General features: G+C 41.3%; 1 protein-coding gene across 4 annotated transcripts in view; it reads left to right on the top strand.

Annotated features, from left to right (window-relative positions):
• Positions 1-13,294, top strand: part of LOC127157237 (inactive dipeptidyl peptidase 10) — a 40,251-nt gene that overhangs the window by 25,950 nt on the left and 1,007 nt on the right. For all 4 annotated transcript variants that reach the window (XM_051100483.1, XM_051100486.1, XM_051100485.1 and 1 more), the window contains 21 exons: positions 2,623-2,717; positions 5,007-5,081; positions 5,908-5,960; positions 7,292-7,373; positions 8,026-8,146; positions 8,370-8,524; positions 9,411-9,508; positions 9,580-9,703; positions 9,841-9,879; positions 9,962-10,069; positions 10,161-10,252; positions 10,434-10,481; positions 10,676-10,797; positions 10,912-10,956; positions 11,054-11,152; positions 11,301-11,370; positions 11,497-11,691; positions 11,826-11,880; positions 12,710-12,809; positions 12,936-12,994; positions 13,075-13,147. In XM_051100483.1, coding sequence (XP_050956440.1) covers positions 2,623-2,717; positions 5,007-5,081; positions 5,908-5,960; positions 7,292-7,373; positions 8,026-8,146; positions 8,370-8,524; positions 9,411-9,508; positions 9,580-9,703; positions 9,841-9,879; positions 9,962-10,069; positions 10,161-10,252; positions 10,434-10,481; positions 10,676-10,797; positions 10,912-10,956; positions 11,054-11,152; positions 11,301-11,370; positions 11,497-11,691; positions 11,826-11,880; positions 12,710-12,809; positions 12,936-12,994; positions 13,075-13,147 — 1,908 coding nt within the window. The remainder of the gene's footprint in view (positions 1-2,622; positions 2,718-5,006; positions 5,082-5,907; positions 5,961-7,291; positions 7,374-8,025; positions 8,147-8,369; positions 8,525-9,410; positions 9,509-9,579; positions 9,704-9,840; positions 9,880-9,961; positions 10,070-10,160; positions 10,253-10,433; positions 10,482-10,675; positions 10,798-10,911; positions 10,957-11,053; positions 11,153-11,300; positions 11,371-11,496; positions 11,692-11,825; positions 11,881-12,709; positions 12,810-12,935; positions 12,995-13,074; positions 13,148-13,294) is intronic.

The following is a 13,294-nucleotide window of genomic DNA, read 5'->3' as shown; positions in this document are numbered from 1 at the left end:
AGATATGTTAAAGCGATAGCATGTCATAATAAATGTAGGTATGGATAGCGGTATTGCACGTTTTATTGCACAGTGGGGGGAATATTTAACTGTTCGTGAGGTAGATGGCCTGAGGGAAGAAGCTTTTTCTGTGTCTGGGTGTTTTGTGTCTCCGTGCTCTGTAGCGCCGACCAGATGGCAACAGTTCGAAAAGGAAGTGGGCTGAGTGTATTGTATTATTATATAACTAAAGTTGTATTGTCACAGGTTTATCTGAAATGTTTGAGACCACAAATACAGACCAACAGTTTAAGCGTTTGCCCAGCCGCAGTGCCGTTCTGCATTTGACTGTACAGAGAACGCAGAAGAAATCAGAGCAAATGTGTGTAGATATTGTGGTCAGAAACTCTGCCCATCCAAAGTGGTAAATTCAGATGATTTTACTGGCAGAAAACAAAGCAGAACTTACAGCTGTGCTGGATATTTAGTTTCCCTTGAAAGTGCAAAACTCTCAAAACTAATATATATATATAATACGAATAACCTTAGAAGATTTGATCTCTCTAACCTGAAGAGTGTTGGCAAATCCAGTGACTCGTTCTTCATCAAAAGCACACGCACCAACCCGAGCAACCGGTTGTACATTTCAGCAGCTCTGGACACTTGTAGATCTGATCAGTGCTCCGTTAACTGGACTGTGGGCCGGCCATCATTTAATATCAGTATATTAAGTCCAATATTTATGTATATAGAAAGCATCAGATTTAAATGCCATTCATTTTGGGAAAGTCACATTCTGAGCTGTAAATGTTCCTGCAGGACACAGAGCACGAACACAACAGTTTGACATGTTTAATTTTTAAATGTAATATTTTGAAGTTGAATTATTTACTTCTCTGTGAGGCTACAAGTGGAGGGTGTGTCAGTTTAACCTCGTGTGAACTTCCTGTTGGAGCACCTTCCAGATCGAAGAGACAAATACTATTTCCTGCATCATAAGAACCAATGAAACATGCTAGACCCAGCTTATAGGAAGAGAACGTGTTAGAGTAATTCACAACATGGAGTGTGTGAAAGCGTCTGATGATGTGACTTTGAGAACTTGACCTTTCAGATATGTGAATATCATCTAGTTACTGAAATATTTTTGCCATATCAGGCCTCATAGGCCTCAGCATGTGTGTGTGTGTGTGTGTGTGTGTGTGTGCGCGGTGTGTCTGAGTGGTGGATGTGGTAGTTGCTATGGTAACAGGAAGGGGGAAGGGGCACTCAGGTCTTACACTGGCGGCAGCAGCATGAATATTTCATTGTGCGTGAGTGTGTGTGTGTGTGTGTGTGAGATGCAGTGAATCCTTCAGCTCCTGCTTCTCTTCCAGACGGATCTGTGTCTATCAGAGTTCTGCAGTCACTCCACACTTCAGCTTAACACTGTTCTTTAGTGAGTCTTAGCCGTGGATGTGATGCAGCTGAATCTGACGTAACCCTGAGAGCGAGTAGATCGTCCTCTAGCGAGCGTCTGTACGTGCGTTCGGCACGTGCCCCTTTAGAACGAGTGAACGCATCACATCTGCAGAGAACAAGAGAATAAATATTTCATAGAAGCGTTTGTCTCACGCCGGATCAAACTCGGGAGTCATAAATGCTTTCATGTTGTGCTGCTGTTGAATTGAGACTGTTCTCTGGCTGCTGACAGACGCTCCTCTGGACAAACTAAATTCAGCTCTTGCTCACGGATGCCGTGCTGCATCCTGGAGCTCATTGAGTCGAGCCGTTTTGTGCCGTTAACGGTCACGTGCTCGTCAGTTCCGTGATCCGTTTATCAGTGACTGTGTGAATGAGGTGTGAGTAAAGTCTGCTGTTGCTGAAATTTATTTCTTCACACGAAATCTTCATGGAAAAATCTTCAAACGCACAGTACCATCGCTGGAAAATTAGCCTTTTTAGACCGATGTTTGCGCTGTAAATACTGTAATCAGCATTAGTCTGAGCAGCCTTATGACGGACGACAAATGAGTCGTCAATCCAGAAACCTGATAGCAAAGATTTTTTGGGGTTTTCATTCCTCCAGTTTTCAGCATTTAATCAGGTGTGTCCGTTCACCAGATGCTTTCAGCAGTCAGAGTTTTGTTTCCGGTTCGGAAACCGAGAGCTTTATTAATGTTTCACAGTCTGCTTTTCCTCACTGCGCTCGACAGCAGCTTCGTGAGACTCTCAGACTGGAAATTTACCTTTACAGCCGTCGTGCAGCTCATAAGTGTGAATAACTCGACGTGAAACAGACGAGCGTTTCTGCTTGTTTATCTGTCTGAAGATAGATTGGACACAGGTCAAATGCAGGAAAGAAAGAGAAGTCGTTCTGAAATAAATAGGACTTAGCTAATAAATGACATTAAGTCATCTGACAAGCAGCAGCAGGTCTGTTAGCTGCGTTTACACTGTAAAATCTAATAACACACAGATGTGTTTACATTCATTTACGCATAGCTGGCTGTTTACACATGAATATCTCTCCAAGATGAGCCTTTTGGCCAAAAGCTGCGTTTGGTCCTGCATCACTGTGAGACGCCATCGCTCTTCAAAACCTTACAAACACATTTTTTTTCTATTATGTATTTTTCATTCTTCTCTTTCACTCTTTGCCAGAATCTGAGGTCATCTACAGAAATCACCACGGACACGTGATCAGGTTCAACATCCTCACGAACGAGACGGAGATTGTGCTGAAGAACACCACATTCGTGAGTAAAACCCTAACGTACAGTTGAGCTCATTACATACGCCTTACACAGTTTGTAAAATGTTAAATTGAAGAAATGAGGCGTCATTAAAACTCTTGTCATTTTGTTTAGTTAGTAGTGCCCTGAATAATCCATTTCACCTAACCGATGTTTACGTATAATCCAGTTTCAAATTAATTTCAGGAATATATGGCCTCTCTGTCCATAGTTCCACAAAATCATCATGACATGGCAGATCGTCTTTTCTTCATTCCATGATATATATACAATGCCAATCTCCATGTATACCCTGAATCACAAACACTTGACACATCACTACAAACATCCCCAACAAGAACCAGATCACCAGAATATTTCTTACGCAGATCCACATACAAAGAGCAGTCATACAAAAAAGCTTCTCATCTTCTATCACAGAAATATTTGATGTTAACTTACAATAACTACAGATTCTCTCTGCCACTGATTCTCTCACTCCATCTGCCCGTTTCTACAGCTAGATGATGACTTGAGCATCTAAGAAGGAACGACGATCGTACCCGTTGCATGTTATACACAGATGTGATGTAGCTCTCTTGTACTAACAAAGATTTGCATTGTGAATATATATGTAACTTCTTATTTTCCAAAACTGATACGTACCAAGCCTCATGTGCTGCTTCTTTTCATTGGTTAAGAATAGCTGTGAATGTTCTTATATCACCAACACTTTGAGCCTCCCAAACACTAGAAAAACCATAAAAATACAGCAAAATTCTAATACAAGTAACCCATGTTTTTCTACCTATTTCATCTAATTGAAAAAGCATATTATAACATTTTCTTGGATAACAATGGTTAGACACAGACACTAATTTTATCCAATACATGATACATCTTTTCATATAAGAAGCAGACAATACAAATCTACCCAAATCACTCAAGACAGCTACATTGCTCACACTTGTACTAATACACAGCAGTTTTTTTACAGAAAGATACTTGAACATTTTCGATACATTCCACTGGTTCAAAACCCCACATCTCAGATCCATAATACAGTATAGGTGCAAGCATGCAATCAAACAAACACAAAGATTGATTGCAGCTAATGTTATGTCTACAAACAATCATAGCAAAGAAAGCTTTGCTTTCTTGCCTCGGCTTGCGAAAAGTGTCGGGTTTTCCACCGTGACAATTTTGATGTAAACCACATACCCAGATATTTGTAACAGTTAACCACTTCAATCTGTTCACCACGTTTATGTGTAGTCCACAAGACAAAATAACAGCCCAATGTACACAAATAACCCTGTTCAGAAGGGTTACATAATAATTCATAAAAGATGCGTGAACAGAGATCAAGAGATCAAGTCCACATCCAAAACAAAGATTCACATATAATGTACTCACCCCCGTGTCATCTAAGATGTTCATGTCTTTCTTTCTTCAGTCGTAAAGAAATAGTTTTTTGAGGAAAACATTTCAGCATTTTTCTCCATATAATGGACTGATATGGTGCCCCGATTTTTAACTTCCAAAATGGCTTCAAACGATCACAAATGCGGTTGTAAACGATCCCAGCAGAGGAACAAGGGTCTTATCTAGCGAAACCATCGGTTATTTTCATAAAAATAATACAATTTAAATACTTTTTAATGTCAAAAGCTCGTCTTGTCTTTCTCTCCCTAAACTGTGTATTCAAGACAGTTAGGGTATGTCGAAAAACTCCAATCATATTTTCTCCTTCAACTTCAAAAATCATTTCAAAATCATCCTCCTTTGACATTAAAAAGTATAATTGTATTATTGTATTATCTAAATTGTATTATTTTTTTATGAAAATAACCGATTGTTTCTTCTGTCTCGGCTGGGATCGCTTACAACCACATTTGTGATGGTTTGAAGCTGCATTTAAACTGCATTTTGGAAGTTCAAACTCAGGGCACCATATCAGTCCATTATATGGAGAAAAATCCTGAAATGTTTTCCTCAAAAACCATCATTTCTTTACGAGTAAATTATTTGTTAATTGTTGTACTGGAAGTGGAGTTCTCCTATAAACTCTTTACTTTTAATAGATGGCCATTTTGGACGTTTTGAGTTTTGAAAGTTACAGTATGCTTTTATAGTACAATTAACTTATTCTAAAGATGAAGAAAGTTTGATTGATTTTGTGACATGACGCCCTAAGGTTTCCATAACGAGACCTTCCCCGCAGAAACGTTGAGGCGCAGTCTATAGGTTTTGGGACATGAATGTTGCGATGGCATGCGGTAATGAGGATAACATCATTCATGTTTTTTCCAGGATACTTTCAAAGCCACCAGATACTCCATAAGCCCAGACATGAAGTATGTGCTTTTCGCCTACAATGTCAAACAGGTACGTGCTGCTTTCTGCAATGAAACAGACATGTTCTTTTTAATATTTGAAGGTACAGTATGTAAGAATCCCAAAACAAGCGTTATTAATGACGCTGGCGGTAAATGAGCTGCAGCCAGTGACCATGATCTCATGCGCATTCACACTCACTATAGACACGCGAGCAAATGTCAGCCAAAACGGTGATTCAATTCAATTCAAATTTATTTGTATAGCGCTTTTCACGATACATATCGTTGCAAAGCAACTTTACAGCAAATGAAAGTTTTTACAATATATTTAGTAGTAGCTTACTAGTATGATGTGACGCACAAGAAACCGAACGGCATTCACCAGCATCATGTTGACAGATCATAACTTAATTAACAGCCTAACCCTAACCCAGCCTTAACCCTTACTGTTATGATTGTTTTATGTCACCGACTTTGGATTTTTCCAGAAAAACTGACCTGCGTCCTTTACGTAAAACCGTTCTACAGACTTTCGTAGGCAGCCAAGAAAGTTACTTTTAAAGTATATTTAAAGAAAGGATTTGTCCCTGAAAATCACAGTGAATCGTTGAGCTGAGTGCGAACGTGCCATTAGACATTTTATTTGTAGACATACAGTGTATGTAAAGTGATTGTATGCAACCGTGCAATAGAAACTCTCATTCTGCTAATATAACTTAGTTATTGTGCTTAAGATCAGATTTCACTTACTATTTTTACTCTCTTTTTAAGATAATAAGATTTGTTTTTCATTAGCTAAGTGTGAATTAAAGGTAAAAAAGTCATTTAAAAGTTCTTTCTTGTGTTTAATGTGGGTTTTTGTTTTCTGACCGCAGGTGTACCGGCACTCGTTCACGGCGTCCTACATCATATACAGCATTCACACCAGGTGGAGTAAGAGCTCTTACTGATATCACTGTATCTCACAGACATACAGAGAATACAAGGAGTAGAATTCAGTCTTTAAACATGACGTTACTGTCTCAGCGCTGCGTTTGACGCTGTTGATCATAACATACTGCTAGAGAGACTGAAAAACTGGGTCGGGCTTTTTCTTGCGCCGCTCTTGTTTAGCCTGTATATGCTCCTACTAAGTGAAATAATGAGAGAGAACCAGATTGCCTATCACAGCTATGCAGACGAAACCCAGATTTACCTAGCCTTATCAGCAAACGACTACAGCTCCATTGACTCCCTCTGCCAATGCATTGATGAAAGGAACAGTTGGATAAGTCAGACTTTACTTTCAATAGTCATGTCAAAGCAATAGCTAAATCAGCATATTGTCATCTCAAAAACATTGCAAGAATTAGATGTTTTGTTACCAGTCAAGATTAGGAGAAACTTGTTTATGCCTTTATCACCAGCAGGGTGGATTATTGTATTTATTGTATATATATTATATGGTCTCCTCACCGGCCTTCCCAAGAAGAGCATTAGACAGCTGCAGCTCATCCAGAACGCCGCTGCAGGAGAATTAGAAAATCTAAGCATATTACACCCGTCCTCAGGTCCTTACAATGGCTTCCAGTTAAATTTAAGATTGATTTTAAAGTAGTAATACTCATTTATAAATCACTCAATGGCCTAGGACCTAAATACATTGCACTGAATAGAAGCTCACCAAATATAAGCCTAACAGACCACTCTGATCATTAGGATCAAGTCAGGGTTTACCCGGGGTTTACTCCAAATAAGGGGGACCCGCTTTTAGCCATTATGGCACCCACACATCTGTTTAGTTGTGCATTTACTGAATGAGCACTGTGCTACATCTGAACTGATTGCACTGTATTTGATGTATAATCATTGTTATTCCTGTTTTTAAAATCATTTTTAAAAAAACTTGTTTTCAGTGGTGCTGGTGTTTTTTTTAATGATTATTTAAATTCATTTTATATGTAAAGCACTTTGAATTACAATTGTGTATGAAATGTGCTATATAAATAAACTTTGCCTTGCCTTGTGTAAAGTGTTTTAGGCAGAACTTTGTAAAATGAGCTGAAGCGTTCAAATATCGTAAAGCAAAGTACTTCATTACAGTATGTGGGTAAATAAGTCCGTTAGAAACGCTTTGAACGTGCTGCCGTGATGTTGAATGCTGTTCTGATCATCAGTGTTTGACGGTAGCGCTGAGCAGCGTCAGCCACAATCACCTACTGCAGCTTGTTGTAATGTCAGTTTGAACACTGTTTTGTGTGTGTGTGTGTGTGTGTGTAGGGAGGTTCTGCAGCTGGATCCTCCAGAGGTGTTGAACTCTAAACTGCAGCACGCGGCGTGGGGCGTCCAGGGCCAGCAGCTGGTGAGTGACTCTTTCATCATCCATATTTATTAAATACACTCCTTAAATAGTGGAGGCGTTGATCCCAGAGAGACGTTCCATAATACTAAATGTGTTCGCAGTTACGTTTTTGCATTGTCCTTTTGTTCAGTCCAGTTTCGATTAGGTCATGTTTTGAGAAGCTAAGGAGGTTTACAGCGGATTGTGAGACGTCATCTCTGTCTCTTGAATGCACAGACGTGTATCCGATCACTGCGGTGCTCATAGATGTGCTAGACAACACTATTAATACAGTATATCCAGATATAAATCTGGAGGATCATTTTCATATACAGTCTTATCAGCAAGCCCTAAAACTGCTCTATAGTAAAGCACTAAGACATTATAGACTTCACAGTACAGTTATCTGTAAAACTGCTTTGAAATGAGTTTGGCTTGACCTGAGGACAAAAGTCAGATTCAAACTCGAGTCACGTGTCTAAGCAGCGTGTCAGAGCACATGCAATAACACTGCATAAAACACAGCCAAGTTTAAATGTAGTTACAGTATTTAAAGTTGGACTTCCTGTCATTTTCTGTAAGTGCAAAGCGATACTGTGGTTTAATAAGAGCACAGTCAAGATTGATTTTAAATGTCTTTTGTGTGTGTGTGTGTGTGTGTGTGTTTGTGTAGGTGTATATATTTGAGAATAATATTTACTATCAGTCGGACGTCAGGAGTAACTCGCTGCGACTGACCTCATCTGGAAAGGAGGGCGTCATCTATAACGGCATTGCTGATTGGCTCTATGAAGGTGAGACTTGCTCTATTATATCTCTGTATATGAGAAGATTTAGGAAATATATGATGATTCTCTTGTGTACGTTAGCTCGTAGTTTCTCTAGATGTAGATGAGTGACGTATGGTGAAGCTCAGGTGTTTGTGTTTGACTCTGAGGTCTCCTGTAGTGCGGATAAAGAGTCAGTTTACCACTCAGTGTTTCTAACTCTTGTTTTGTTGGAAACACACTTGCACAGAGGAGGTCCTGCACACGCACGTGGCGCACTGGTGGTCGCCTGACGGAGAGCGCTTGGCATTTCTGGTCCTGAATGACAGTCTGGTGCCAAACATGGCGTTGGCCACTTTCACCGGCTCTGCATATCCTAAAGGCAAACAGTACCCGTATCCGAAGGTTAGCGGCTGCGCTTGACCTTCACATCCTCATGCTCACTTGTGCACTACATCAAAATTTAGCAGTTTCAGTCAGACCCATTGCCCCAGGTATATAAAGTCTGGCACTAGCCATGCAGTCTGCATTTACAAACATTTTGTGGGAAAAAAAAAGAAAAAAAAAAAGGGTCGTTCTGAAGAGCTCAGTGAATTCAAGCGTGATGCTGTGATATGATGCCACCGATCACAGTACCAGTGTCAGTTCATGACATTTCATCCCGCCAGATATTCTACGCTCAACTACAAGTGTTATTGGAAGCGTTTAGGAGCAGCAGAAACTCAGCCTGAAACAAACAATACAGTTAAAATATCACTTCTCAATGCTGCAGGCACCAAATCATGCACCTCATTCGCATGCTTTGGACAGTCATGGAAATACGTGAAACATGTGAATTGAAAGGAAGAAGAGACCATTTTAATTTTCCCTTTAGTCCGAAAAGTTCATTCAGGAAAAACGTAATAGTGTAGTATAGCACAATATACTGTATAATATAAGGATGTGCAAATCTAGAGTCATTAACCCAGTGTTCAGGAAGGTACGGTGTGAAATATCAGTTTATAAATACCACAATTAATTAACCTGGGTATGAGCAACATTCAAAAATGAAACAAAATTTAGTTTTGTATTCTGTTTACCGGGGTTTAGAATGACCTAGAGTTAACTATGTGAAAATGTGACACGCTCTAACGTGTCCATGTGGAATATTGTCCAGTGACTGATTTTAGGCAGTGATATGTTGAAGGAAATGGCAGATTACTTTTGTCATTTGTTCTTAGTGAAAAGATTGAATGAATTGTGTAGTTCATGTTTTTATAACTGAAAATGTTCACACATGTTGTGTTTGCAGGCTGGTCAGCCCAATCCCATGGTGAAACTGTTTGTGGTCAATCTGTACGGACCGACACACACTCTTGAACTCACACCACCAGATGAACTCAAGCTCAGGTATGGAGTTTGTGTGTTCGGGTCTGCGATTGGAGATTCGGGCGAAGATCTGATGCTCTCTGTGTCTGTAGGGAGCACTATGTGGTGATGGTCAAGTGGATCAGTAAGACCAAGACAGCAGTGCGATGGTTAAACCGAGCACAGAACGTCTCTATACTGACCGTCTGCGACTCCACCACTGGAGCCTGCATCAAGGTACACAATCACACACACACACACACACACACACACACACACACACACAGAGCTCTGTGATGATAATGTGCTTAATAGATGAATTTGTTGATATCAGTCATGATGATGATGATGTTGACGGGGATGTTTCTTTTCAGAGGCATGAAGAAACATCAGAAGTTTGGCTCTCAAAACAGGTGAATCTCCACTAGATGTTTGCATCATGATCTTCAGTCACATGAGTTTAATTTATCTCATGTCTCACGGCTGGTTCTCCAGAATCAGGAGCCGTTCTTCTCACGAGACGGCAGCCGCTTCTTCCTGACGGTCCCGGTGAAGCAGGGAGGACGAGGAGATTTCCACCACGTCGCCATGTTCACCTCTCAGGTACAGACAAACGCGGGGCAGAGCGGCGTGGATGCGTTTGAATCTGCGTAGGTGATTGATGGCGCGTTGGCGTCCTCTTGTGTTTATGTAGGCACGTGCGGATCAGAATGAGGTGCGACATCTTACATCTGGTAACTGGGAGGTGACGCAGATTCTGGCTTACGATGAGAACAGCCAGAGCATGTGAGTAAAACATGAACGTCAACCTGCTCCAGTATGTCACGTGACGTGTAAACCAGGCCCCTCTACAGCATATCACGCATTTCTATCAAATAACAAAGTGTTCGGAAAACGTGTTCTGACTGTATTACACGTAATCACGGTGTTTTGAAGTCAGGGTAAATCTTTGTCTGATCCCATGCAGATATTTCCTGAGCACCGAGGGCTCCTCGACCCGCCGGCAGCTCTTCAGGTGAGATTCACGTCTGTTCGTGTGTGTTCCTCCAGATTCCGGTTTGTCAGAGCTCCTGATTGATCATGAAATACTTCAGAACTGTGTCCTGATTTAATGAGCGTCCCTCCGATGATGGTCGTGTTTAATAGCGATGTGAGTTCAAATGAGTTCAGCAGGAATCCAGGCCACTGATTGGTCGGTTCTGTGTGCAGTGTGTCCACAGTGGGCCTGTTTCCACGGCGATGTCTGACCTGTGAGCTCAATAAAGCTCACTGCACGTTTTTCAGTGCCATTTTTAGCCCCACTAATCAACACGTCCTACTGCACTGCAAAGGTATTGTAGACTATTTATTATTTAACCTAACCTAACCCTAACCTGACAAGTGACCTTTCACCTCTTCGTCCAAACTAGCACAGGTTATGGTTAAAGTGTTTGGTTTTCCTGCAGGTCCAGGAGCGCCGACAGTGATCATACACACTCTGAACACTGCCAGTAAGTACTCATTATTTTCATTGATCTATACGTCGTGTTCTACGTTAACAGCTCGGTGTTGAGTGTTGAACATCTTGTGCTGTTGATCTCTCATCAGATTATTACGTCCTGGAGAATAACTCTGTGCTAAAAGCTGTTCTCAGATACAAACGAATCCAGCTGCTGGAATACAGAAGCATCCAGACTGACCACTTCGGTAACGTACCGCTCCGTTCACCTGATAAACACGCTTCAGCAGACAGCGTGAAGTGTTGGTAGTGCTGGATCTCCTGTACTGAAACAGACTTTAATGCGCTAGAAGATATTTGATAGATCTTTGGTCTGTTCTTCATTTGTTTTTGCAGAATTACCGCTGAAGATCGCTTATCCACCCGATTTCTCAGAGTCCCGCACTTACGCCCTTCTGCTGATGATGTAAGCAGATGTGTGTGTGTGTGTGTATTAGGGGTGGGTGATATGGTGTACTAGATTGGGACTCTGTGTTTATCCATTTTTTTGGTTTATTCAGTGTTTTCTCTGTATTTTCTCTGTGTTTATCAGTGATGCTGCCCCTGGTGGTCAGCAGGTGAATGACCGTTACTCACTGGACTGGGACTCAGTGCTGGTCAGTTCAGACAATGTCATCGTAGCTCGTCTGGACGGCCGAGGAAGCGGCTTCCAGGGTCAGAAGGTGTTACAGGAAGTGCACAGGCGTCTGGGATCCGTGGAACTGCAGGATCAACTGGCCGCTGTCGAGTAAGAACGTTAACCTGCTTTTTTCCCCTCTATCTGTTGCTTAAAAATGACCTTTCTGTCACTCACGTTCTCTGTTGGGGTGATCCCCACACACAGTTGTGAAACATGTTAACGGAGCTGTGCTTTTGTTCCAGGTATCTGCTGAAATTCCCGTACATCGATCGAACCAGGATTGGTGTGTTTGGTCGGGTAAGACTCAATCACACACACGGCTGCTGTGATGAAAGAAACACTGATGAGCACCTTCGGAGTCCACATTCATCAGGCATATAAACTAGGGCTGCACAATAAATCGCATGCGATTGTCATGCGCATCTCGTCAGTAAAGCCGGTTCTGTAATCATCAATAAATCTCCATCACGTGCGAGCAGCATTTACTACACCGAGCCGTAGTTCACTGACAAGCGACGCAAAACCACATTCATAATCGCAGACGACATTATAGCGTGATTATGAAATCGTTTTGCGATAATGAAAGTTGTTCGTGTAGTTTCTCAGTGAACTACGGCTCTGTGTAGTAAATGCTGCTCTATCTGAAAGCACATGAAAATACCACATTTAATAACTTGTTTTTACTCCAGACTCACTTCATAATGTCAGTCGAGTGTTTAAAACGTATCCTGTGAGATGATGTCTTTTTTCACAGATTAAGGCATATTTCATTGTAATCTAAGCAGTGATAAAGGCTATGTTGATTAGCATTGCATTATTACTTACTTTATTATAATGAAAATTATAATAATAATTCTAATAAGAACTCCTGCTGTAGTCCTGTGTTTATTAGTCACATTAGGTAAATTTTCTGTTTATTCAGCTACCACTATAGGGATTTTCTTCTGCAGTTGTATTTGGCGTTTCTGCGCAAGAGCGCCCTCTGGCCTTCGGATGGTGATTTACTACTGATCACAGAACCGTGCTTCACTGACAAGATGCGCATGACTTTTGCCCAATCGCGTTATCATCGCAATTTATCATGCAGCCCTAATATAAACCCGTGTGCTTGTAAATCTTTCTGCAGGGTTATGGAGGATATGTTGCACTTCTGCTGATTAAATCCACTGAGAACTTGTTTAAATGCGCAGCAGCCATGTCGCCTGTGACGGACTGGAGTTTGTACGGTAAGTTACCGATGTGAATGTGATTGTGTAAGGCTTTGCACTGATGTGCATCTAGAACCACAGAGCAGTTTCAGACCCACGAGTCTGTGGTTCTGTAAATGAAACTGATCTCTCTCTCTCTCTCAGCCTCGGCCTTCTCTGAACGCTATCTGGGTTTCCCTCTTCAGGACGACAGCAGATATCAGGTTGGTGCTGGTTAGTTGTCATTGACTCAGGCTCTGCTGGAATGTATTTGAGATGTTAGTGACAGACTGTGTGTCTCTAGTTCTCCAGTGTGCTGCAGAATCCACAGGGTTTCAGAGACCAAACGCTCATGCTGCTGCACGCCACTGCAGACGGTCAGTGACACCTGAGTGTGTGTAGAATATTTTTGTTCTCGCTTGTTGCTCTTACAACTATGTTATTATATGGTCACTCTGATAAACACCCTTTAGATTGCACTATATTCACAATACTGTAGAAACAATGTCTCATAGCGGATCATT

Source organism: Labeo rohita, unplaced genomic scaffold (genome assembly GCF_022985175.1).
Source record: "Labeo rohita strain BAU-BD-2019 unplaced genomic scaffold, IGBB_LRoh.1.0 scaffold_102, whole genome shotgun sequence".
In the NCBI taxonomy this organism is placed as follows: Eukaryota; Metazoa; Chordata; class Actinopteri; order Cypriniformes; family Cyprinidae; genus Labeo; species Labeo rohita.
The sequence above is the reverse complement of the archived record's forward strand: the minus strand, read 5'-3'. Positions and strand labels throughout refer to the sequence as shown.